The following is a 26746-nucleotide window of genomic DNA, read 5'->3' as shown; positions in this document are numbered from 1 at the left end:
CTGGGGTCTATTCTTAGATTAGGATTCTTGACATTGAATATCATTTTCTCATGACAATAATAAGAAATTACCCCAATAGAATTTGAGAAATTAGGTTAATTAAAATTTTAAGTGGGATTAATTGAGTTGCTGTTGAGTTGATTGTACCAGCAGGCCTATCTTTCATTTACATGTCAATATGCAACATTATCTAAATGAGACTGATAGTCAATGAGACTGAAAGGGCACCAGGCTACATATTTCACTCCTTTATCCAGTATAATAACGTTGAACTTTCCTTCAATTCAGTCTGCTTTTCTTTCTGAAGCCTTCTGTATTTATTCAGTTTGACATTTTCCTTTCTACGCCTGGCAGGACCATTAATAAACAGTATGTCCTGACATTTTCATGTATTTCTGGGGAATTGAACCACTCAGACGGTTTATGTGCCATAATAGCCACTCTTAGAGAATGTTGCTGTAATGAATGACCACCATATCTCTCCCTGGAGATCATCTACTGCAATATCTGCTTCTCATCTCTGCTCTGCTAATAGATCCTAATTCTGAAGATCCACTCAGTTAGTCGTAGTAATAGGTCAGCAGAGGGAGAGAGGGAGAGAGAAAGAGAGGGAGAGAGAGAAAGAAAGAAATAGAGGGAGAAAGAGAGGGAGAGAGAAAGAGAGGGATAAAGAGAGAGAGAAATAGAGGGAGAGAGAGAAAGAGAGAAATAGAGGGACAGAGAAATAGAGGGAGAAAGAGAGGGAGAGAGAAAGAGAGGGAGAGAGAGAAAGAGGGAGAACAAGAGTTCTGTCACTCACCCACTCACCCACCCACCCACCCACTCACACACACACATTTGATTAGCCACCAATGGAACAACCTGCCTGTTTTTAACAACCACAACTGATTACTCTACTGCTTCCTGAATGCTATCCACCTCCCTTCTCCCCCCCCCTTCCTCTCCTACTTTACCTCCTCTTATTCGATTATAGAAAACTGCATGAATACTATCCACCTCCCTTCTCCCCCCTTCCTCTCCTACTTTACCTCCTCTTATTCGATTATAGAAAACTGCATGAATACTATCCACCTCCCTTCCCCCCTTCCTCTCCTACTTTACCTCCTCTTATTCGATTATAGAAAACTGCATGAATACTATCCACCTCCCTTCTCCCCCCTTCCTCTCCTACTTTACCTCCTCTTATTCGATTATAGAAAACTGCATGAATACTATCCACCTCCCTTCTCCCCCCTTCCTCTCCTACTTTACCTCCTCTTATTCGATTATAGAAAACTGCATGAATACTATCCACCTCCCTTCTCTCCCCCCTTCCTCTCCTACTTTACCTCATCTTATTCGATTATAGAAAACTGCATGAATACTATCCACCTCCCTTCTCCCCCTTCCTCTCCTACTTTACCTCCTCTTATTCGATTATAGAAAACTGCATGAATACTATCCACCTCCCTTCTCCTCCCCCCTTCCTCTCCTACTTTACCTCCTCTTATTCGATTATAGAAAACTGCATGAATACTATCCACCTCCCTTCTCCCCCCTTCCTCTCCTACTTTACCTCCTCTTATTCGATTATAGAAAACTGCATGAATACTATCCACCTCCCTTCCCCCCTTCATCTCCTACTTTACCTCCTCTTATTCGATTATAGAAAACTGCATGAATACTATCCACCTCCCTTCTCCCCCCTTCCTCTCCTACTTTACCTCCTCTTATTCGATTATAGAAAACTGCATGAATACTATCCACCTCCCTTCTCCCCCCTTCCTCTCCTACTTTACCTCCTCTTATTCGATTATAGAAAACTGCATGAATACTATCCACCTCCCTTCCCCCCTTCCTCTCCTACTTTACCTCCTCTTATTCGATTATAGAAAACTGCATGAATACTATCCACCTCCCTTCCCCCCCCCTTCATCTCCTACTTTACCTCCTCTTATTCGATTATAGAAAACTGCATGAATACTATCCACCTCCCTTCTCCCCCTTCCTCTCCTACTTTACCTCCTCTTATTCGATTATAGAAAACTGCATGAATACTATCCACCTCCCTTCTCCCCCCTTCCTCTCCTACTTTACCTCCTCTTATTCGATTATAGAAAACTGCATGAATACTATCCACCTCCCTTCTCCTCCCCCTTCCTCTCCTACTTTACCTCCTCTTATTCGATTATAGAAAACTGCATGAATACTATCCACCTCCGTCCCCCCCCTTCCTCTCCTACTTTACCTCCTCTTATTCGATTATAGAAAACTGCATGAATACTATCCACCTCCCTTCTCCCCCCTTCCTCTCCTACTTTACCTCCTCTTATTCGATTATAGAAAACTGCATGAATACTATCCACCTCCCTTCTCCTCCCCCCCCCTTCCTCTCCTACTTTACCTCCTCTTATTCGATTATAGAAAACTGCATGAATACTATCCACCTCCCTCCCCCCTTCCTCTCCTACTTTACCTCCTCTTATTCGATTATAGAAAACTGCATGAATACTATCCACCTCCCTCCCCCCTTCCTCTCCTACTTTACCTCCTCTTATTCGATTATAGAAAACTGCATGAATACTATCCACCTCCCTTCCCCCCCCCCTTCCTCTCCTACTTTACCTCCTCTTATTCGATTATAGAAAACTGCATGAATACTATCCACCTCCCTTCCCCCCCCTTCCTCTCCTACTTTACCTCCTCTTATTCGATTATAGAAAACTGCATGAATACTATCCACCTCCCTCCCCCCCCCCCCTTCCTCTCCTACTTTACCTCCTCTTATTCGATTATAGAAAACTGCATGAATACTATCCACCTCCCTTCCCCCCCCTTCCTCTCCTACTTTACCTCCTCTTATTCGATTATAGAAAACTGCATGAATACTATCCACCTCCCTCCCCCCTTCCTCTCCTACTTTACCTCCTCTTATTCGATTATAGAAAACTGCATGAATACTATCCACCTCCCTTCTCCCCCCTTCCTCTCCTACTTTACCTCCTCTTATTCGATTATAGAAAACTGCATGAATACTATCCACCTCCCTCCCCCCTTCCTCTCCTACTTTACCTCCTCTTATTCGATTATAGAAAACTGCATGAATACTATCCACCTCCCTTCCCCCCTTCCTCTCCTACTTTACCTCCTCTTATTCGATTATAGAAAACTGCATGAATACTATCCACCTCCCTTCCCCCACCTTCCTCTCCTACTTTACCTCCTCTTATTCGATTATAGAAAACTGCATGAATACTATCCACCTCCCTTCCCCCCTTCCTCTCCTACTTTACCTCCTCTTATTCGATTATAGAAAACTGCATGAATACTATCCACCTCCCTCCCCCCTTCCTTCCTCTACTTTACCTCCTCTTATTCGATTATAGAAAACTGCATGAATACTATCCACCTCCCTTCCCCCCTTCCTCTCCTACTTTACCTCCTCTTATTCGATTATAGAAAACTGCATGAATATACTATCCACCTCCCTTCCCCCCTTCCTCTCCTACTTTACCTCCTCTTATTCGATTATAGAAAACTGCATGAATACTAATCACCTCCCTTCCCCCCTTCCTCTCCTACTTTACCTCCTCTTATTCGATTATAGAAAACTGCATGAATACTATCCACCTCCCTTCCCCCCTTCCTCTCCTACTTTACCTCCTCTTATTCGATTATAGAAAACTGCATGAATACTATCCACCTCCCTTCCCCCCCTTCCTCTCCTACTTTACCTCCTCTTATTCGATTATAGAAAACTGCATGAATACTATCCACCTCCCTCCCCCCTTCCTCTCCTACTTTACCTCCTCTTATTCGATTATAGAAAACTGCATGAATACTATCCACCTCCCTTCCCCCCCCCTTCCTCTCCTACTTTACCTCCTCTTATTCGATTATAGAAAACTGCATGAATACTATCCACCTCCCTTCCCCCCCCCCCTTCCTCTCCTACTTTACCTCCTCTTATTCGATTATAGAAAACTGCATGAATACTATCCACCCCCCCCCCCTTCCTCTCCTACCTTACCTCCTCTTATTCGATTATAGAAAACTGCATGAATACTATCCACCTCCCTCCCCCCCCCTTCCTCTCCTACTTTACCTCCTCTTATTCGATTATAGAAAACTGCATGAATACTATCCACCTCCCTTCCCCCCTTCCTCTCCTACTTTACCTCCTCTTATTTGATTATAGAAAACTGCATGAATACTATCCACCTCCCTTCCCCCCTTCCTCTCCTACTTTACCTCCTCTTATTTGATTATAGAAAACTGCATGAATACTATCCACCTCCCTTCTCCTCCCCCCTTCCTCTCCTACTTTACCTCCTCTTATTTGATTATAGAAAACTGCATGAATACTATCCACCTCCCTTCTCCCCCCTTCCTCTCCTACTTTACCTCCTCTTATTCGATTATAGAAAACTGCATGAATACTATCCAAACACTTCCTACCGCTTCTTTTCTCCACCATCCACCAATCTTCCTTCCCTTCTCTCCATTTAAAGACAAAGCCCTCTGTTAGCTCCAGGTCACACAGCTGTCCTATATCCCCACAGTGTGTCACTAATGTGTCTGAGTCTCAGTAGTCCAACTAAGGTACTCACTGCAAGGATCCCAGTATGATCTGTCTGTGTCCTCTCAGCACTAGAATGGAAAGAACAGTTAGTTTGTTCCCTGTTTGACTCTTTAAACAGTAAAAATACTGTTGGTAGTAATCTAGCAAGAGTTCTGTCCCATGGTTTTTTTTAACACACATGCAATAGATTTTCCTATTTGTGGTTCTCATATGTGGAGTGCCCTGAACCTTCATTGTATTTCATCCTCCCTGACATGTCCCTATGGAGTCACTATGGTAATATAGACGTTTCACTCCTGTGATAGAACCCTGAAACTACACACAAGTGTGCTCACACGCACTCACACACCCACACACACTGGTACGTATGGTAGTTGCCTGGTATGGCAACTACAGGGCTTTCCAGAGGGTGGTGGGTTCTGCCCAACGCATCACTGGGGGCACATTGCCTGCCCTCCAGGACATCTACAGCACCTGGTGTCACAGGAAGGCCAAGAAGGTTCACCCCACTATCATCCAGAAGGCAAGGTCAGTACAGGTGCATCAAAGCTGGGACAGAGAGACTGAAAAACAGCCTCTATCTCAAGGCCATCAGACTGTTAAATAGCCATCACTAGCCGGCCTCCACCAGTAACCTGCCCTGAACGTAGTCACTGTCACAAGTCGGCTAAAACCCGATTACTCAACAAAGCACCTTAGAGGCTGCTGCCCTGTGTACATACAGTTGAAGTCGGAAGTTTACATACACCTTAGCCAAATAGATTTAAACTCAGTTTTTCACAATTGCTGAAAATCCGAATAAAAATTCACCACTTTATTTTAAGAACGTGAAATGTCAGAATAATTGGAGATAGTAGTAATATATATTAGATAGTAATAGTTTATTTCAGAATTTCTGTCTTTCATCACATTCCCAGTGGGTCAGAAGTTTACATACACTCAATTAGTATTTGGTAGCATTGCCTTTAAATAGTTTAACTTGTGATTTGACACACACACACACACACACACACACACACACACACACACACACACACACACACACACACACACACACACACACACACACACACACACACACACACACAGATTAGATTTGCAGATGGAGGCTGTCCCTGGGTAAAGATAACACATCAGTATTGGATTGGCCCCGGACAGGCCTGAGCTGGGTGTGTAAAATACAGCTTTCCTCAGAACTCTCTCTCTCTCTTTCTCCCTCTCTCGCTCTTTCTTTCTCCCCCTCTCTCTCTTTCTCCCCCCTCTCTTTCTTTCTCTCTGTCTCTCTCTCTCCCTTTCTCTCTCCCTCTCACACACACCACAACCTCTTCATGACCCCCAGCAAGAAGTACTGGGGTGTAACACTTCCGTATTACTGAGGTGTAGTGGTAATGGTGAGGTCTTGCACCACTTCGCTACAGCTGTATACTTACCCTCAGCAGGAGAAGGATTCAATATTCCTTTAAGCATTTAGGGAGCATCATTCACTCTGGCTGGCAGGAAACTGCCCTGAATACAAACCATTCCATTAGTGAAATTACCCTGAGAGATGGAGGGAGAGAGAACGAGAGGGAGAGGGAGGGAGAGAGAGAGATAAATTCCAGAAATTAAATAATGTGGAAAATTTGCTTAGCACCAGTGAATGTCACTTAGAGAGCCTTAGCGTGGGGTAAATAATGTTTTTTTTGTGTGTGTTTGTCTGAATGTGCTCAAGTAGAAACAGCAATTAGCGCTAATGATAAACAGCAGCTGAACAGAGCTCTCCCTTCACTGAGACTCTTACTGTATGTGGCTGTTTTCTAACAGTATGGTGTGTGTTCTCTGCCTGGGCTAATGGACCACCATTATGTGCTCCTATTGAATAGAATTATAGTTCTAGTTACTGTTTCACTCGGGTAAAGGTGATGAGAGAACGCGGATGTGTTGTATACAGTTACCCATATGTGGCACTACTGGTCTGTGAGCAGCTGTTGTGTTCATGGAAGGCTACTTGCTCCCTCGCATTGAACGATTCAACAAATCAGGCATCATCGCAATGTGAATTTCTATAATACCTGAAATAAATCATCTTGGCATGCCATTCAGTCTAACCTATAATAACTATCTGTCTCTCTGCTGTATGTGAGTCATAAGACAAGGTGTCCTGTATCAGTGTATCCCTAACCACCATCCATAATATATTAAAGGCCGGTTAGCAACCATAAAGATATCTGTATTGATCTGCTAGTTCTGCTCTGCCTCTTTAGACTGAGAGACAAATAACCTGTGTGTGTGTGTGTGTGTGTGTGTGTGTGTGTGTGTTTTTGTGTGTGTTAGACTAAGAGACAAATTGCTCCTTTCCCCTCGTAAGGGAACTCATTTAATTTTGCATGGCGAGGGAGGGAGTGAGAAGGCCATGTCAGGACTGTTCTCTAGGTACTTAACCATGTCAGGTTAACTACTACTTCCGGGTTGGAGCGAGCGGTCGCATTCGCACTTCGGTCCGCAGGTAGTATTACTTTTCATTACTTTTCATTACATTTCATTATAGTACAACGGTTTGATTTGTCTAATCTTAGCAATTTCTTCTTAGCTAGCTGCATAGCCATCTTTGTATCAAAGATAATTGAGTAATTATCGTATTTCGTCGTCCGAACGTAGTCTACTGCCCAGCAGCTAGCCAGCTAGCTAACGTCCACCGTCTTACCGAATAGCAGCACTGTAGAAACTATTACACTCAACTGAACGACTTGATTAGTGTAGTGTTAGCTAGCTACATAGTTGTCTTTGCTGTCTTCGTATCCAAGATAATTGTGTAGTTTAGAGCGTGTAGTCTTAGAGTGATTATCTTAATTTACTGAGGTTAGCTAGCCAGCTACTTGTCGTCCTTAACGTAGGAGACACTGCTAGCTAGCTAACAGCTAGCCAACGTCTACCGAATATAACTTCCCACTCAACAACCCGGTCGCATTCCGCTTCGCTCCACAGGTAGTGTCACATTTTCATTTCATTTCATTACAGCACAACGGTTTGATTTGCTTGATCGTAGCTAGCTACATAGCTAGCTACATAGCCGTCTTTGTATCAAAGATAATTGTGTAGTCTAGAGCGATTTTCTAGGTTAGCTAGCCAGCTATTGTCGTTCTTTTAACGCAACGTAACGTAATCAACACTGCTAGCTAGCCAGCTAGCCCCCGAATAGCTGCACTGTAGAAACTATTACACTCAACGGAACGACTTGATTAGTGTAGTGTCAACAACGCAGCCACTGCCAGCTAGCCTACTTCAGCAGTACTGTATCATTTTAATCATTTTAGTCAATAAGATTCTTGCTACGTAAGCTTAACTTTCTGAACATTCGAGACGTGTAGTCCACTTGTCATTCCAATCTCCTCTTCTGTAGCCTGTCAACTATGTGTCTGTCTATCCCTGTTCTCTCCTCTCTGCACAGACCATACAAACGCTCCACACCGCGTGGCTGCGGCCACCCTAATCTGGTGGTCCCAGCGCGCACGACCCACGTGGAGTTCCAGGTCTCCGGTAGCCTCTGGAACTGCCGATCTGCGGCCAACAAGGCAGAGTTCATCTCAGCCTATGCCTCCCTCCAGTCCCTCGACTTCTTGGCACTGACGGAAACATGGATCACCACAGATAACACTGCTACTCCTACTGCTCTCTCCTCGTCCACCCAAGTGTTCTCGCACACCCCGAGAGCTTCTGGTCAGCGGGGTGGTGGCACCGGGATCCTCATCTCTCCCAAGTGGTCATTCTCTCTTTCTCCCCTTACCCATCTGTCTATCGCCTCCTTTGAATTCCATGCTGTCACAGTTACCAGCCCTTTCAAGCTTAACATCCTTATCATTTATCGCCCTCCAGGTTCCTCGGAGAGTTCATCAATGAGCTTGATGCCTTGATAAGCTCCTTTCCTGAGGACGGCTCACCTCTCACAGTTCTGGGCGACTTTAACCTCCCCACGTCTACCTTTGACTCATTCCTCTCTGCCTCCTTCTTTCCACTCCTCTCCTCTTTTGACCTCACCCTCTCACCTTCCCCCCTACTCACAAGGCAGGCAATACGCTCGACCTCATCTTTACTAGATGCTGTTCTTCCACTAACCTCATTGCAACTCCCCTCCAAGTCTCCGACCACTACCTTGTATCCTTTTCCTCTCACTCTCATCCAACACTTCCCACACTGCCCCTACTCGGATGGTATCGCGCCGTCCCAACCTTCGCTCTCTCTCCCCCGCTACTCTCTCCTCTTCCATCCTATCATCTCTTCCCTCTGCTCAAACCTTCTCCAACCTATCTCCTGATTCTGCCTCCTCAACCCTCCTCTCCTCCCTTTCTGCATCCTTTGACTCTCTATGTCCCCTATCCTCCAGGCCGGCTCGGTCCTCCCCTCCCGCTCCGTGGCTCGACGACTCATTGCGAGCTCACAGAACAGGGCTCCGGGCAGCCGAGCGGAAATGGAGGAAAACTCGCCTCCCTGCGGACCTGGCATCCTTTCACTCCCTCCTCTCTACATTTTCCTCCTCTGTCTCTGCTGCTAAAGCCACTTTCTACCACTCTAAATTCCAAGCATCTGCCTCTAACCCTAGGAAGCTCTTTGCCACCTTCTCCTCCCTCCTGAATCCTCCTCCCCCCTCCTCCCTCTCTGCAGATGACTTCGTCAACCATTTTGAAAAGAAGGTCGACGACATCCGATCCTCGTTTGCTAAGTCAAACGACACCGCTGGTTCTGCTCACACTGCCCTACCCTGTGCTCTGACCTCTTTCTCCCCTCTCTCTCCAGATGAAATCTTGCGTCTTGTGACGGCCGGCCGCCCAACAACCTGCCCGCTTGACCCTATCCCCTCCTCTCTTCTCCAGACCATTTCCGGAGACCTTCTCCCTTACCTCACCTCGCTCATCAACTCATCCCTGACCGCTGGCTACGTCCCTTCCGTCTTCAAGAGAGCGAGAGTTGCACCCCTTCTGAAAAAACCTACACTCGATCCCTCCGATGTCAACAACTACAGAACAGTATCCCTTCTTTCTTTTCTCTCCAAAACTCTTGAACGTGCCGTCCTTGGCCAGCTCTCCCGCTATCTCTCTCAGAATGACCTTCTTGATCCAAATCAGTCAGGTTTCAAGACTAGTCATTCAACTGAGACTGCTCTTCTCTGTATTACGGAGGCGCTCCGCACTGCTAAAGCTAACTCTCTCTCCTCTGCTCTCATCCTTCTAGACCTATCGGCTGCCTTCGATACTGTGAACCATCAGATCCTCCTCTCCACCCTCTCCGAGTTGGGCATCTCCGGCGCGGCCCACGCTTGGATTGCGTCCTACCTGACAGGTCGCTCCTACCAGGTGGCGTGGCGAGAATCTGTCTCCTCACCACGCGCTCTCACCACTGGTGTCCCCCAGGGCTCTGTTCTAGGCCCTCTCCTATTCTCGCTATACACCAAGTCACTTGGCTCTGTCATAACCTCACATGGTCTATCCTATCATTGCTATGCAGACGACACACAATTAATCTTCTCCTTTCCCCCTTCTGATGACCAGGTGGCGAATCGCATCTCTGCATGTCTGGCAGACATATCAGTGTGGATGACGGATCACCACCTCAAGCTGAACCTCGGCAAGACGGAGCTGCTCTTCCTCCCGGGGAAGGACTGCCCGTTCCATGATCTCGCCATCACGGTTGACAACTCCATTGTGTCCTCCTCCCAGAGCGCTAAGAACCTTGGCGTGATCCTGGACAACACCCTGTCGTTCTCAACTAACATCAAGGCGGTGGCCCGTTCCTGTAGGTTCATGCTCTACAACATCCGCAGAGTACGACCCTGCCTCACACAGGAAGCGGCGCAGGTCCTAATCCAGGCACTTGTCATCTCCCGTCTGGATTACTGCAACTTGCTGTTGACTGGGCTCCTGCCTGTGCCATTAAACCCTACAACTCATCCAGAACGCCGCAGCCCGTCTGGTGTTCAACCTTCCCAAGTTCTCTCACGTCACCCCGCTCCTCCGCTCTCTCCACTGGCTTCCAGTTGAAGCTCGCATCCGCTACAAGACCATGGTGCTTGCCTACGGAGCTGTGAGGGGAACGGCACCTCAGTACCTCCAGGCTCTGATCAGGCCCTACACCCAAACAAGGGCACTGCGTTCATCCACCTCTGGCCTGCTCGCCTCCCTACCACTGAGGAAGTACAGTTCCCGCTCAGCCCAGTCAAAACTGTTCGCTGCTCTGGCCCCCCAATGGTGGAACAAACTCCCTCACGACACCAGGACAGCGGAGTCAATCACCACCTTCCGGAGACACCTGAAACCCCACCTCTTTAAGGAATACCTAGGGTAGGATAAGTAATCCTTCTCAACCCCCCCCCCTAAAAGATTTAGATGCACTATTGTAAAGTGGCTGTTCCACTGGATGTCATAAGGTGAATGCACCAATTTGTAAGTCGCTCTGGATAAGAGCGTCTGCTAAATGACTTAAATGTAAATGTAAATGTAAGGCCCCCTCAGATCAGACCTATGCCACTCCTGCCCACCCCATGCACCCCACCCCCGCAAAGAGGGCCTCAACATGGAAGACACACATACGCCCAGGTAGTGAGCGGGCAAACAGTCCCAACCCCCACTCTCACACTCGCCCAAGCCAATAGCATGTACCAGATGCTCAGCAGGCTCTGCTCACACTTACTGGCCTGAGGCCAAACCACGACCAACAACATTGGACACTCTATGGAACAAAAAGCCTTCACTATATCATCCTGGAATATCCAAGGCCTGAGGTCATCTGCCTTTGGCCTGAAGAGCAGAAACCCGGACTTCACCAAAAAAATTGGTAATACAGACATTGTCATCCTGCAAGAAACCTGGTATAGAGGAGACAGACCCACTGGTTGCCCTCTAGGTTACAGAGAGCTGGTAGTCCCATCCACCAAACTACCAGGTGTGAAACAGGGAAGGGACTCAGGGGGTATGCTAATTTGGTATAGAGCAGACCTAACTCACTCCATTAAATTAATCAAAACAGGAACATTCTACATTTGGCTAGAAATTCAAAAGGAAATGATCCTAACAGAGAAAAATGTCCTCCTGTGTGCTACCTATATCCCCCCACTAGAATCCCCATATTTTAATGAAGACAGCTTCTCCACCCTGGAGGGGGAAATCAATCATTTTCAGGCCCAGGGACATGTACTAGTCTGTGGCGACCTAAATGCCAGAACCGGACAAGAACCTGACACCCTCAGCACACAGGGGGACAAACACCTGCCTGGAGGTGACAGCATTCCCTCCCACATATGCCCCCCTAGGCACAACTATGACAACATAACCAACAAAAACGGGTCACAACTCCTGCAGCTCTGTCGCACGCTGGGTATGTACATAGTCAACGGTAGACTTCGAGGGGACTCCTATGGTAGGTACACCTATAGCTCATCTCTTGGCAGTAGTACTGTAGACTACTTTATCTCTGACCTCTACCCAGAGTCTCTCAGAGCGTTCACAGTCAGCCCACTGACACCCCTATCAGACCACAGCAAAATCACAGTCTACTTAAACAGAGCAATACTCAATCATGAGGCATCAAAGCCAAAGGAACTGAGTAACATTAAGAAATGCTATAGATGGAAGGAATGCAGTTTGGAAACCTACCAAAAAACAATTGGGCAACAACAAATTCAATCCCCTTTAGACAATTTCCTGGGTAAAACGTTCCACTGTAATAGTGAATGTGTAAACTTAGCAGTAGAAAATCTTAACAGTATATTTGACCTCTCAGCCTCCCTATCAAATCTAAAAATCTCAAATAGAAAACCGAAGAAAATTAACAACAATGACAAATGGTTTGATGAAGAATGCAAAAATCTAAGAAAGAAATTGAGAAACCTGTCCAACCAAAAGTATAGAGACCCGGAAAACCTGAGTCTACGCCTTCACTATGGGGAATCACTAAAACAATACAGAAATACACTACGGAAAAAGAAGGAACAGCATGTCAGAAATCAGCTCAATGTAATTGAAGAATCCATAGACTCTAACCACTTCTGGGAAAATTGGAAAACACTAAACAAACAACAACACGAAGAATTATCTATCCAAAATGGGGATGTATGGGTAAACCACTTCTCCAATCTTTTTGGCTCTATAAAAAAAGAATAAAGAGCAAAAACATATACATGATCAAATACAGATCTTAGAATCAACTATTAAAGACTACCAGAACCCACTGGATTCTCCAATTACATTGAATGAGATACAGGACAAAATTAAAACCCTCCAACCCAAAAAGGCCTGTGGTGTTGATGGTATCCTCAATGAAATGATCAAATATACAGACAACAAATTCCAATTGGCTATACTAAAACTCTTTAACATCATCCTTAGCTCTGGCATCTTCCCCAATATTTGGAACCAAGGACTGATCACCCCAATCCACAAAAATGGAGACAAATTTGACCCCAATAACTACCGTGGAATATGCGTCAACAGTAACCTTGGGAAAATCCTCTGCATTATCATTAACAGCAGACTCGTACACTTCCTCAATGAAAACAATGTACTGAGCAAATGTCAAATTGGCTTTTTACCAAATTACCGTACAACAGACCATGTATTCACCCTGCACACCCTAATTGACAACCAAACAAACCAAAACAAAGGCAAAGTCTTCTCATGCTTTGTTGATTTCAAAAAAGCCTTTGACTCAATTTGGCATGAGGGTCTGCTATACAAACTGTTGGAAAGTGGTGTTGGGGGTAAAACATACGACATCATAAAATCCATGTACACAAACAACAAGTGTGCGGTTAAAATAGGCAAAAAACACACAAATTTCTTCACACAGGGTCGTGGGGTTAGACAGGGATGCAGCTTAAGCCCCACCCTCTTCAACATATATATCAACGAACTGGCGCGGGCACTAGAAAATTCTGCAGCACCCGGCCTCACCCTACTAGAATCCGAAGTGAAATGTCTACTGTTTGCTGATGATCTGGTACTTCTGTCACCATCCAAGGAGGGCCTACAGCAGCACCTAGATCTTATGCACAGATTCTGTCAGACCTGGGCCCTGACAGTAAATCTCAGTAAGACCAAAATAATGGTGTTCCAAAAAAGGTCCAGTCACCAGGACCACAAATACAAATTCCATCTAGACACTGTTGCCCTAGAGCACACAAAAAACGATACATACCTTGGCCTAAACATCAGCGCCACAGGTAACTTCCACAAAGCTGTGAACGATCGGAGAGACAAGGCAAGAAGGGCATTCTATGCCATCAAAAGGAACATAAATTTCAACATACCAATTAGGATTTGGCTAAAAATACTTGAATCAGTCATAGAGCCCAATGCCCTTTATGGTTGTGAGGTCTGGGGTCCGCTCACCAACCAAGACTTCACAAAATGGGACAAACACCAAATTGAGACTCTGCACGCAGAATTCTGCAAAAATATCCTCCGTGTACAACGTAGAACACCAAATAATGCATGCAGAGCAGAATTAGGCCGATACCCACTAATTATCATAATCCAGAAAAGAGCTGTTAAATTCTATAACCACCTAAAAGGAAGCGATTCCCAAACCTTCCACAACAAAGCCATCACCTACAGAGAGATGAACCTGGAGAAGAGTCCCCTAAGCAAGCTGGTCCTGGGGCTCTGTTCACAAACACACCCTACAGAGTCACAGGACAGCAGCACAATTAGACCCAACCAAATCATGAGAAAACAAAAAGATAATTACTTGACACATTGGAAAGAATTAACAAAAGAACAGAGCAAACTAGAATGCTATTTGGCCCTACACAGAGAGTACACAGCGGCAGAATACCTGACCACTGTGACTGACCCAAAATTAAGGAAAGCTTTGACTATGTACAGACCTTTTGAGAAAGGCCGCCATAGGCAGACATGGCTCTCAAGAGAAGACAGGCTATGTGCTTACTGCCCACAAAATGAGGTGGAAACTGAGCTGCACTTCCTAACCTCCTGCCCAATGTATGATCATATTAGAGAGACATATTTCCCCCAGATTACACAGATCCACAAAGAATTCGAAAACAAATCCAATTTTGAAAAACTCCCATATCTACTGGGTGAAATTCCACAGTGTGCCATCAAAGCAGCAAGATTTGTGACCTGTTGCAAACGAGAAAAGGGCAACCAGTGAAGAACAGGCACCATTGTAAATACAACCCATATCTATGCTTATTTATTTTATCTTGTGTCCTTTACCATTTGTACATTGTTAAAACACTGTATATATATATATATATATATATAATATGACATTTGTAATGTCTTTATTGTTTTGAAACTTCTGTATGTGTGATGTCTACTGTTAATTTTTATTATTTATTTCACTTTATATATTATCTACCTCACTTGCTTTGGCAATGTTAACACATGTTTCCCATGCCAATAAAGCCCTTGAATTGAATTGAATTGAGAGAGGGGGGGGCACTGAGAGAGAGAGAGGGGGAGACAGAGACAGAGAGAGAGAGAGAGAGAGAGAGAGAGAGAGAGAGAGAGAATGAGAGATGGAAAGAGAGAATGAGAGAGAGAGAGAATGAGAGAGAGAGAGAGGGAATGAGAGAGAGAATGAGAGAGAGAGAATGAGAGAGAGAGAATGAGAGAGGGAGAGAGAAATGAGAGAGAGAGAGAGAGAGAGAGAGAGAGAGAGAGAGAGAGAGAGAGAGAGAGAGAGAGAGAGAGAGAGAGAGAGAGAGAGAGAGAGAGAGAGAGAGAAAGAGAGAGAGAGAGAGAGAGAGAGAGAGAGAGAGAGAGAGAGAGAGAGAGAGAGGGATGGAATGAGAGAGAGCAGCAGTCTCAGGTCACCCAGCCTTTGTAAACCCCCTGCCATCAGTTGCCTCTGCAGGGTGGCCGACTGAACCGATCTCAAAGGGATGGCTGGGTTGTGGAAGATGGGCTCCTCCCACACCCACTGCCCAGGCTCCACACCCCCTTCTCGTGTGGGCCTTAGCAGCTGCCAGGCCCTCAGCACCGCAGAGTAAAACTCTGAGAGACCTGCTGTACTCAGCCTCTCCAGCTTCATGAGGAACAACTGCCGGTCCAACCCTAATCCGCCAGCTCTCCTCAGCAGCGCATGCTGGTTCCCTCCAGCCAACATCAGTGTGGTACAGCAGTCTCTGCACCGCCTTTAGTCGGAAAGCAGCCATCCTGCTCTCCAGTTCCACCAGGCCCTGTCCTCCTTCGTGGACGGTCATGTACAAAACTGCTGCCTTCAGCCAGTGATGTCCCAACCAAAAAAGTCCACCAGCTTGCGTTGCAGGTCTGCAAGCAGACCGGCGGGGGGTTGAGGACAGCCATTTTATGCCACAAGGAAGATGCCACCAGGTTGTTGATTATCAGCACCCTCCCTCTATATGACACTTGGGACAGGAGCCACCTCCACCTGGCCAGTCTTGACACCACTGCCTGTGTCAGCCACTCCCAGTTCTTGCTGACCCACCTCTCCGAGCCCAGGTACACCCCCAACACTTTAAGCCCTTCACAACCCCACTGCAAACCCCCTGGAAGCAGAGGAGGAGCCCTATCCCCCCATGCCCCACATAACAGAGCTTTGCTCTTTCCCCAGTTTACCTTAGCTGATGAAGCTCCCTCATACACCTTCAGACTGGTCTCTAGTTCCTGCATATCTTGCCCATCCCTGACCATCACAGAAACATCATCTGCATATGCTGAGACTGCAATTCCTGTCACCACATCCATGCCTGTCCAGCACACTCCCCGCAGTCTCCTGCGTAGCAGTCCTAAAAAAGGCTCAATGGCTAGTGTGTACAGCTGCCCAGATAGAGGGCATCCTTGTCTAATGCCCCGTCTCACCCAGACTGGCCTACTGAGCCCCCTCCCACCTTAACCATACATGACGCCCCAGCATACAACAGCTTCACACAGGTCACAAAACTCTTCCCAAACCCAAACACAGACATCACATTAAACAGATACTAATGATCCACTCTATCAAAAGCCTTCTCTTGATCTAAAGAGACCAGTCCAAAGTTCACATTAGAACCTCTCGACAAGTCCAACATGTCCCTAATCAAGAACAAGTTGTCCGTGATTGAGCGTCCCGGTACACAATATGTCTGGTCCTTGTGTATTATAGAGTCCAGATGGGACTTCAGTCTGTTAGAGAGGACCTTGGCAAAAATCTTGTAGTCCGCACAGAGTAATGCCACAGGCCTCCAGTTCTTAAGTTCACACAAGTCCCCTTTTTTTGGGCAGGAGAGTCAGAGCCGCCCGACGGCACCTCATCGGCAACTCTCCTACCCCGACGCATTCTCGCAACACGCAAAAGAAATCCTGTCCAATTGTTCCCCAGAATTTTTTGTAAAATTCCACTGGAAGTCCATCGACCCCGGGTGCACGACCGGGGGACATCTGGGTTACTGCCTCTGCCAGTTCATGTGACAACAGAGGAATGTCCATTTCATCCCTCTGTGCCCGAGAGAGCTTAGGGAGTCCTGCGAACAAGACCTGAGCACACATAGGATCACACATTTCTGCCCTATACAATTCAGTATAAAACTCCACAGTCCGCTCCCGCATCTCCCCCACCACAGAGGTCACCCGCCCATCAGACAGCCGTAGACAATGCATACCCTTGGCTTCACTGCTCTGTCTTTCCAAACCAAAGAAGAAGGAGCTGGGAGCATCCATCTCCTTGAGCATGGAGAACCTAGCTCTTACAAGTGCTCCCTTTGCTTTAACCTGGAAAAAACTGCCCAGGTCCCTATGTAATTCGGCTAAGTTAGCCTGGAGGCCTACATTGCCTTGCCCCACCATCTCTACCTCCATCTCACTAATACACCGCTCTAGTTCCCCCAATACTCTCCTAGCCTCTGAGGATGAGAGAGCTGTGTACTGTTGACAGAAAAGCCAAATTTGCACTTTCCCCACATCCCACCACTGACTCAGAGACTCATACTCCTCTCTTCACTGCCCCCATCTTTCCCAAAAAGTCTGGAAACCTGAGCAAAAAGTGGCATCTTGTAAGAGCTTTACATTGAACTTCCAATAAGATGCCTGCCGGGGCCCTGGTGAAATAGACAGCCGAGCCATGGTTATGTGGTGATCCGAAAACCCCACTGGGAGAATGGTAGCACCCAGCAGCCTATTGCTCTGATTCCTGGACATGTAAAAACGATCAAGTCGAGCTGCACTCACCCTAGCCCCAAAACCTTCACCCACGTATACTGTCTTGTGTTTGGATGTTTAGTTCTCCAAACATCCACTAGGTCAAACTGATTAAAGATGTCCCTTAACACTCCCACTGACACTGAATGAGGCTCTTCCCCATTTCTGTCTTTTGTAAAATCCATTGTACAGTTCCAGTCACCTCCGATCACCAGCGTCTCCTCAGGCGCTACTTGTGAGAGTTCCTGTCTAAGACTCCCAAATAGAACCCCTCTTTCTCTCCCTGTGTTAGGCGCATACACATTTATAAAGACAAAACACATGTTGTTAATTTCTGCTTTACCCCTACACACCTCCTTTGAGGAGCAAATTTTTACAGCCAGACCTGGTGCAAAAAGGACTGCCACCCCTGCACTAAGATTTGTCCCATGGCTCAACACACTTGCCCCTTTCCACCAGAGCCCCCAATCAACTTCATTCACCACATCACTATGCGTCTCCTGCAGAAACAACACCTCTACTTTTTTTGTTTAACATATTCACTCAACACACTCCTCTTTCCCGCATCTCTGGCGCCATTTATATTGAGAGAGCCTACCCGAAGAGTCTCCATAAGAAGTGGGAGAAAAGCCAGCAGAGAAATAGACCAATAGCAAAGCTCAAAAAGCCCCAGTGTCAGTAAGAAATTAAACATTTAAACAGTGTCTGAAGGTAAACCTTTACGCACTGATGTGACCCACTTCCTCAACCTAAACCGTTTCCTGGGTGAGAGTACACCATGCCCCTCATTTCTCATAGCATGTTGTACTGATCTTACAAACTTTCTAGGATCAGGAAAAAAAGCCTCAAGATTAACTTTTTTCCCCTTAGTCTCATTCAGGAACCTTGTCAGTTCTCTCAACGTGTACTTAGACCCCTCTGGTTGACTGGCTGTCAGCTCCGAGCCAATTGAAGAGGAGTCTGAAAAAAAGAACTCCTCATCCTCTTCCTCAGACTCACTTTCCTCCTCTTCTCTATCTCCCACCCTGACCACCTGCCCTTTCTCTCTGGTTAGGGCCTCACCCACAGCAACAGGCAACATTTCCATGGTGCCTTTGTCCACACCCTTTTTCTTTTTCCTCTTGACACCCTCCTCCTCCCCCCTAATCTCTTACACTTCCCCACTATACTCTCCTCATCCACTAGAATAACCTGACTAGACGCAGTATCATCTGCATCACCCTCCATAGCATGACTAGGGCCAGCCTCAGCTACACCACCCTCCATAGCATGACTAGGGCCAGCCTCAGCTATACCACCCTCCATAGCATGACTCGGCCCAGCATCATCTGCACCACCCTCCATAGCATGTCTAGGCCCAGCCTCAGCTACCCCACCATCTCTAGCCTGACTAGACCCAGCCTCTGCTTCTCCACCATCTCTAGCCTGACTAGACCCAGCCTCTACTACCCTACCATCTCTAGCCTGACTAGACCCAGCCTCTGCTTCTCCACCATCTCTAGCCTGACTAGACCCAGCCTCTGCTTCTCCACCATCTCTAGCCTGACTAGACCCAGCCTCTACTACCCTACCATCTCTAGCCTGACTAGACCCAGCCTCTGCTTCTCCACCATCTCTAGCCTGACTAGACCCAGCCTCATCTACACCACCATCTCTAGACTGACTAGGCCCAGCCTCTGCATCTCCTTACCCCCTGCATTTTGACCTCGATTTCCCCCCCTTGCGCTCGTACCCTCCCCTTGTCTATGGCCTTTATGTGGGCACGCAAAGCTCTTGTGCCCCAAATCCCCACATTCAAAACACCGTAGACTATCTGTGCTGGCAAAACCTGCATAGAGCCCCTCCCCATGCCTCACTTTAAAATGCACATTTAGCTGTTGCTCATTATTGTTCAGAAACATAAAGACTTGCCTCCTGAACGAAACAACGTGCTTAACGGCATCTGCCTGAAAACCTGCTGACAGTACACGGAAACCGCTAGCAAACTTACCAAAACGACTCAGCTCTTTCCTAATTTGATCATCCGTAATAAACGGAGGCAAATTTGCCACTACAACTCTTGTTGAAGGGGTAGAGAGAGGTGAAATTGACACCAACACATCCCTTACAAATATTCCGCTAGCAATTAGCCTACCGACCAAATTAGCCCTTTTCATGAACACAACCACAGCTTTGTTCATTCTAGAAGCAGAATGTATAAACTCAGCTCCTACCTGTTCACCGACCGCGAGCAGAACCTCCTCCACCTTAACTCCGTTCTCAGGAACACACCTGAACCCATACTGTATAGACAGCGTCTCCTGCGCGCTAGGCTGAGAAGCCATTGCGCACACTAGACCTCCCAACCCCCAGGAACGTTACTCTGTCCTCTTCCACCCTAACTTTGAAAAAAAAAACTTTGGATACCGCTAAAAACAAATATTGCATTAACCCTCCACCATAGAAAATAACATGTAAAGAAAAGAAAAGCTTTCCACACCAAACACTCAAACTCCAAAAACACCCAGCATGCACCGAGAGAGAGAGAGAGAGAGAGAGAGAGAGAGAGAGAGAGAGAGAGAGAGAGAGAGAGAGAGAGGGAGAGAGAGAGAGAGAGAGAGAGAGAGAGAGAGAGAGAGAGAGAGAGAGAATGAGAGAATGAGAGAGAGAATGAGAGAATGAGAGAGAGAGAGAATGAGAGAGAGAGAGAGAGAGAGAGAGAGAGAGAGAGAGAGAGAGAGAGAGAGAGAGAGAGAGAGAGAGAGAGAGAGAGAGAGAGAGAGAGAGAGAGAGAGAAAGAGAGAGAGAGAGAGAGAGAGAGAGAGAGAGAGAGAGAGAGAGAATGAGAGAGAGAGAGAATGAGAGAGAGAGAGAATGAGAGAGAGAGAGAGATATAGAGATAGAGATAGAGAGAGAGAGAGAGAGAGAGAGAATGGGAGAGAGAGAGAGAGAATGAGAGAGAGAGAGAGAATGAGAGAGAGAGAGAGAGAGAGAGAGAGAGAGAGAGAGAGAGAGAGAGAATGGGAGAGAGAGAGAGAGAATGAGAGAGAGAGAGAGAGAGAGAGAGAGAGAGAGAGAGAGAGAGAGAATGAGAGAGAGAGAGAGAGAGAGAGAGAGAGAGAGAATGAGAGAGAGAGTGGTTAACTATCATTGTCATACTAATGTTTTCAGTGACACAACCCCAGTCTCCCTTCTCCTGGGCTAAAATCATACAAAGAGGCCTGTTTCTGTAAACGTTCTGTAAGCGCGTTTTCCTTTTGCTTGATCCACTTCTTCCTTTGCATAACAAGGTTAGAGACAGTAAAAGCATTGAAGACATTTATTGTTGACATCGTAATACCTGTTTATTATAAGCAGACCTGTGTCTGTCTAGTGATATATGGTGGGTTTCAGGGGTAAAGATGTCAGTGTCCTTTTTAATAGGTCATAACTACCTGGGTCTACAGCGCTATTCTCAGATCAGGGACACTATCCATAGAGACTGTGAACACATACTGTGTGCGTGTGGCTTGGACAAGTCGTGAAACGACTACTTTGGTTGATGTGTGTGTGTGCCAAAAAACACTCAGAGAATAGTCTTGCAGGGGCAGAAATCTAGAGCAGACTCATCCCAGACACTTCACTGAGATGTGTGTGCTCTGTGATGTCTTGGCTTGGGGCCTCAGGAGCCAAGCACATCCATTCATGTCAGCAGAGAACTACTCCCAAATCCAGCCTCTCTCCTCCATGTCTCTTTCTCTCTCACAGACACACCCATACTGTGTTCCCCTTTGCCCCAGGCACACACTCAAACAATGGCCATTCCTCTGTGTGAGTGTCTGTCTGTGTGTATGTGAGTGTACGTGTGTGTGCACTTGTGTGTGTACCTGCCAGACTAGAGGCTGTCCCAATACGTAACAGTGCATGTAACTGGGTTAGCTCCTGTTAGATTGAATTATCTTTCCGTCTTCAGAACCAGCAATCAGATTAACATCCATGGCTTCCTGTATGGGTACAAACGGCAGCAGAGAGGGATGAATGGAGAGAAGTGGAAGGCATGAGTGTGCAATCTATTCTGTCCCACCCACCGTCTCTCTATTCTGCCCTCTCCCTCTCTCTCTCTCTCTCTCTCTCTCTCTCTCTCTCTCTCTCTCTCTCTCTCTCTCTCTCTCTCTCTGTGTTAGATATGCAACTACATTATAGGAAACATCACTTAAGGAAACCATAAATATTCTCTCTATCCCTGCGTGGGCCGCTTCTCGGAATGAGAATATGATTTTATACCAGGCAGAAAATGTAATACAATGGATGGTTACTGCACCACTTCAAATACACTCTCTGTGTGTTATGCCATTGAGAAACTGTGGCTGAAGAGGGCTGTATAATGTTTGTAAAGTCTGTATGGTCTCTGGTCAAAAATAGAGCACTACATGGGGAACCGTCCCGGACAGTTACATAGCTGATACTGTCCCCCCGGCAGTGTCGCAGTAAGAGGCTGAGTGGAGCAGATCAGGCCGGCACTAATGCGCTGCTATTCCTAATGTCCTCTTACTCTGCTCCTCTCTACCCACAAGCTAACTGGGCCTTATATAAGACAGTAGCATGACTCTATTTCCTATTATAGTAAGGTCAAGTATTTGGGTTGGAATAGCTTTGCAAATGTAAGGCTTTCACCAACATGCTTGAAGACCATATCTGAACAAGATACTCTGTGTTTATGGTAAAGTGCACAATCACCCCACTGGACACAGATGTCAGTTTGATTGAGTTGTCAACTAACATGAATTCAATGTCATTGGATTTAGGCTAAAAGTCTATCTATCTATCTATCTATCTATCTATCTATCTATCTATCTATCTATCTATCTATCTATCTATCTATCTATCTATCTATCTATCTATCTATCTTCATATCTTCGTCTGAAATACCACAGGGAGGCGTGCCTCCCTCCAGCTGAGCTTTATAATGAATATGTGTCACTGTGTTGTGCTGCCGGACTCGGTTTCTTCTCATTAATTAATCCATAATTAATTATCTAATCAAGGGGCCCTGATCTTTCACTGCAGATAAACCTGAAATATTTACCCCTCCCTCCTTAATACACACACACACACACACACACACACACACACACACACACACACACACACACACACACACACACACACACACACACACACACACACACACACACACACACACACACACACACACACACACACACACACACACACACACAGCAGCTGCCCTTCCATCTCTGCCTGCCTCTGCCTCCTCAACAGCATCAGCTGTGTGTGTGGACCTGAATGGACCTTAGACAACAGCCCCTAGCCATCAAACAGAGATTGACTTGGGACTTCCTGTTCCATATAAATCCAGCTAGTTGCCTAGTTGTCTCCTCTGACACCACAATGACAGATGAAAACAGCCCAGTCCTCCTCTCCAGAGCAGAGCTGATATCAGTTGGTAACTCTGCTGTCTCTTAAAGTTTATTTATGGTTAGATATGTAGATGAGAGGTGGAGGAGCAGATGTCCTGTTAGTTAAAATCAACATGTCCTCTCTGGTAGCACAGTAAAGATTTACAGACCTCTTGTCAGACCTATGGACTGGTTAATGTCTCTGTCTGTCTCTGTCTCTCCTTCCATCTCTCTCTCAGAGTCCTGACAGAGAGGAGGACCCATCCCTGCTGTCGCACACAGCCCCTCCTCCTGATTCATGGACAACGTTAATAATTAAATAAATTACCAGTGGCGGTCAGCAGACCAGACCCCCCGCCCCACACACACACACACACACACACACACACACACACACACACACACACACACACACACACACACACACACACACACACACACACACACACACACACACACACACACACACACACACACACACACACACACACACACACACACACACACACACACACACAGCAGCTGCCCATCCATCTCTGCCTGCCTCGGCCTCCTCAACAGCACCAGCTGTGTGTGTGTGTGTCTGTGTCTGTGTGTGTAGAGGGATATTGCCCGGCTAAATCCTGCCCTATCATGTGTCATCTTTAAATGACAGCATCGTAAAGCATTACGGGCGTAGAGACATGCGCTGTTGCCAGAGGTTTGTTAGTGTGACGGATGAGGCTCTTCCCCAGAACAGAACGACCAGGAAGTCGATATCAGTTACAGATGCAGGTAAACACACAGACAGCAATCTGGGCAACAGGTGCTCTGTTCTCTCCTGGAACTGTAGAGAGAAACAGAGGAGGGGGGTATAGGAGAGGAGGGGGGAGAGAGAGAGAGAGAGAGAGAATGAGAATGAGAGAGAGAGAGAGAATGAGAGAGAGAGAGAGAATGAGAGAGAGAGAATGAGAGAGAGAGAGAGAAGGAGAAAGAGAGAGAGAGAGAGAGAGAGAGAGAGAGAGAGAGAGAGAGAGAGAGAGAGAGAGAGAGAGAAGAGAGAGAGAGAGAGAGAGAGAGAGAGAGAGAGAGAGAGAGCGAGAGAATGAGAGAGAGAGAGAGAATGAGAGCGAGAGAGAGAATGAGAGAGAGAGAATGAGACTTTGACTTTTGGTCTTGCTTTATTGAAACATTCTTAATTCATTTAAAACTCACCCCCCCACTCCTAAAATAAAAATAAATAAAAATACACAAAACCATCTCCTACAACCGTATATCCAAAACATCTTCCCCAGCAATACAGACAGCCCCCCAACACACCATATCTCCTCAAACATCTCCACACATTTGATCATTTTATAGAACTCAAACTCAACCCTAAGGCGCGCAGAGACCATCCCATGAAACAGTAGTAAAGGGTCTGTTATCCCCCACCTTGACCCTGTTCCTCCTTGTTAGCCAAATAGCTAACTTTGCCTGAGCAAACAGAAAATTCAACAAAACACATTTTTCTTTCTCCTTACTCGAATACCTGTATCCCATTATAAACATCCCAACAGCAAAAAACCACCCCAACCTGTCACACAGACATTCCAACAGAGACATTAATGGCATTAACCTGGTGCACACAGAAAACACATGAATTACAGTTTCTTTCATTTGACAGAAAGGACACCCCTGCCCAATTCCCGGATCAACCCGTGCCAACCAGCTGTTAGTGGCCAGGGCTCCATGAAGAACCCTCCACTGGAGGTCCCCTGACCTCTTTGGTACTGGGGGTTTGTAGAGCGCCCTCCATCTAAAACCCACCATACTCTCCGCCCCACATACCCCCTGCCACTGATGTGCCTTCACTCCTGTTAGGCTTCTAATGCTCCTCACCTTAACGCAGAGGTTGTAGAGGGCTTTACCTCCCACCCCTCAAACTCCCCAGGCTCGGAGTGTTAAAATCTAACAAGTCCTCCAGACCCCCTTGCCAGTCTCCAGTCTCTGCCGTCACCTGCAGTGGCGGGAACATTGGTGGCCCCTCTCCTTTGGCCTCTCAAACACCCCCTTACCGGCTCAGACAGTGCCTCCTGGACCTCCTCCAGGAATCTCTCCAGCAGCCTAAGAGACGTTATTCCTGTTTGTTGCGCCAAGACCTCCGGGGTTTTCCACCCCTCCTCTCCCAGCAGTCTCAGGTCACCCAGCCTTTGTAAACCCCCTGCCATCAGTTGCCTCTGCAGGGTGGCCGACTGAACCGATCTCAAAGGGATGGCTGGGTTGTGGAAGATGGGCTCCTCCCACACCCACTGCCCAGGCTCCACACCCCCTTCTCGTGTGGGCCTTAGCAGCTGCCAGGCCCTCAGCACCGCAGAGTAAAACTCTGAGAGACCTGCTGTACTCAGCCTCTCCAGCTTCATGAGGAACAGCTGCCGGTCCAACCCTAATCCGCCAGCTCTCCTCAGCAGCGCATGCTGGTTCCCTCCAGCCAACATCAGTGTGGTACAGCAGTCTCTGCACCGCTTTAGTCTGAAAGCAGCCATCCTGCTCTCCAGTTCCACCAGGCCCTGTCCTCCTTCGTGGACGGTCATGTACAAAACTGCTGCCTTCAGCCAGTGATGTCCTGACCAAAAAAAGTCCACCAGCTTGCGTTGCAGGTCTGCAAGCAGACCGGGCGGGGGTTGAGGACAGCCAGTTTATGCCACAAGGAAGATGCCACCAGGTTGTTGATTATCAGCACCCTCCCTCTATATGACACTTGGGACAGGAGCCACCTCCACCTGGCCAGTCTTGACACCACTGCCTGTGTCAGCCCCTCCCAGTTCTTGCTGACCCACCTCTCCGAGCCCAGGTACACCCCCAACACTTTAAGCCCTTCACAACCCCACTGCAAACCCCTGGAAGCAGAGGAGGAGCCCTATCCCCCATGCCCCACATAACAGAGCTTTGCTCTTTCCCCAGTTTACCTTAGCTGATGAAGCTCCCTCATACACCTTCAGACTGGTCTCTAGTTCCTGCATATCTTGCCCATCCCTGACCATCACAGAAACATCATCTGCATATGCTGAGACTGCAATTCCTGTCACCACATCCATGCCTGTCCAGCACACTCCCCGCAGTCTCCTGCGTAGCAGTCCTAAAAAAGGCTCAATGGCTAGTGTGTACAGCTGCCCAGATAGAGGGCATCCTTGTCTAATGCCCCGTCTCACCCAGACTGGCCTACTGAGCCCCCCTCCCACCTTAACCATACATGACGCCCCAGCATACAACAGCTTCACACAGGTCACAAAACTCTTCCCAAACCCAAACACAGACATCACATTAAACAGATACTCATGATCCACTCTATCAAAAGCCTTCTCTTGATCTAAAGAGACCAGTCCAAAGTTCACATTAGAACCTCTCGACAAGTCCAACATGTCCCTAATCAAGAACAAGTTGTCCGTGATTGAGCGTCCCGGTACACAATATGTCTGGTCCTTGTGTATTATAGAGTCCAGATGGGACTTCAGTCTGTTAGAGAGGACCTTGGCAAAATCTTGTAGTCCGCACAGAGTAACGCCACAGGCCTCCAGTTCTTAAGTTCACACAAGTCCTTTTTTGGGCAGGAGAGTCAGAGCGCCCGACGGCAGCTCATCGGCAACTCTCCTACCCCTATGCATTCTCGCAACACGCAAAAGAAATCCTGTCCAATTGTTCCCAGAATTTTTTGTAAA

At 47.0% G+C, this 26746-nt stretch overlaps 1 protein-coding gene across 2 annotated transcripts in view; it reads right to left on the bottom strand.

The window, feature by feature from the left end:
• Positions 1-20015, bottom strand: part of LOC118378431 (GRIP and coiled-coil domain-containing protein 2-like) — a 59856-nt gene extending 39841 nt beyond the window's left edge. For both annotated transcript variants that reach the window (XM_052522437.1, XM_052522438.1), the window contains exon 1: positions 19905-20015. In XM_052522437.1, the coding sequence (XP_052378397.1) occupies positions 19905-20015 (111 nt within the window). The remainder of the gene's footprint in view (positions 1-19904) is intronic.
• Between the last annotated feature and the right edge of the window lie 6731 nt (positions 20016-26746).

Source organism: Oncorhynchus keta, chromosome 7 (genome assembly GCF_023373465.1).
Source record: "Oncorhynchus keta strain PuntledgeMale-10-30-2019 chromosome 7, Oket_V2, whole genome shotgun sequence".
Classification (NCBI taxonomy): domain Eukaryota; kingdom Metazoa; phylum Chordata; class Actinopteri; order Salmoniformes; family Salmonidae; genus Oncorhynchus; species Oncorhynchus keta.
Note: the sequence above shows the minus strand (reverse complement) of the source record. Positions and strands in the feature narration are given on the sequence as shown.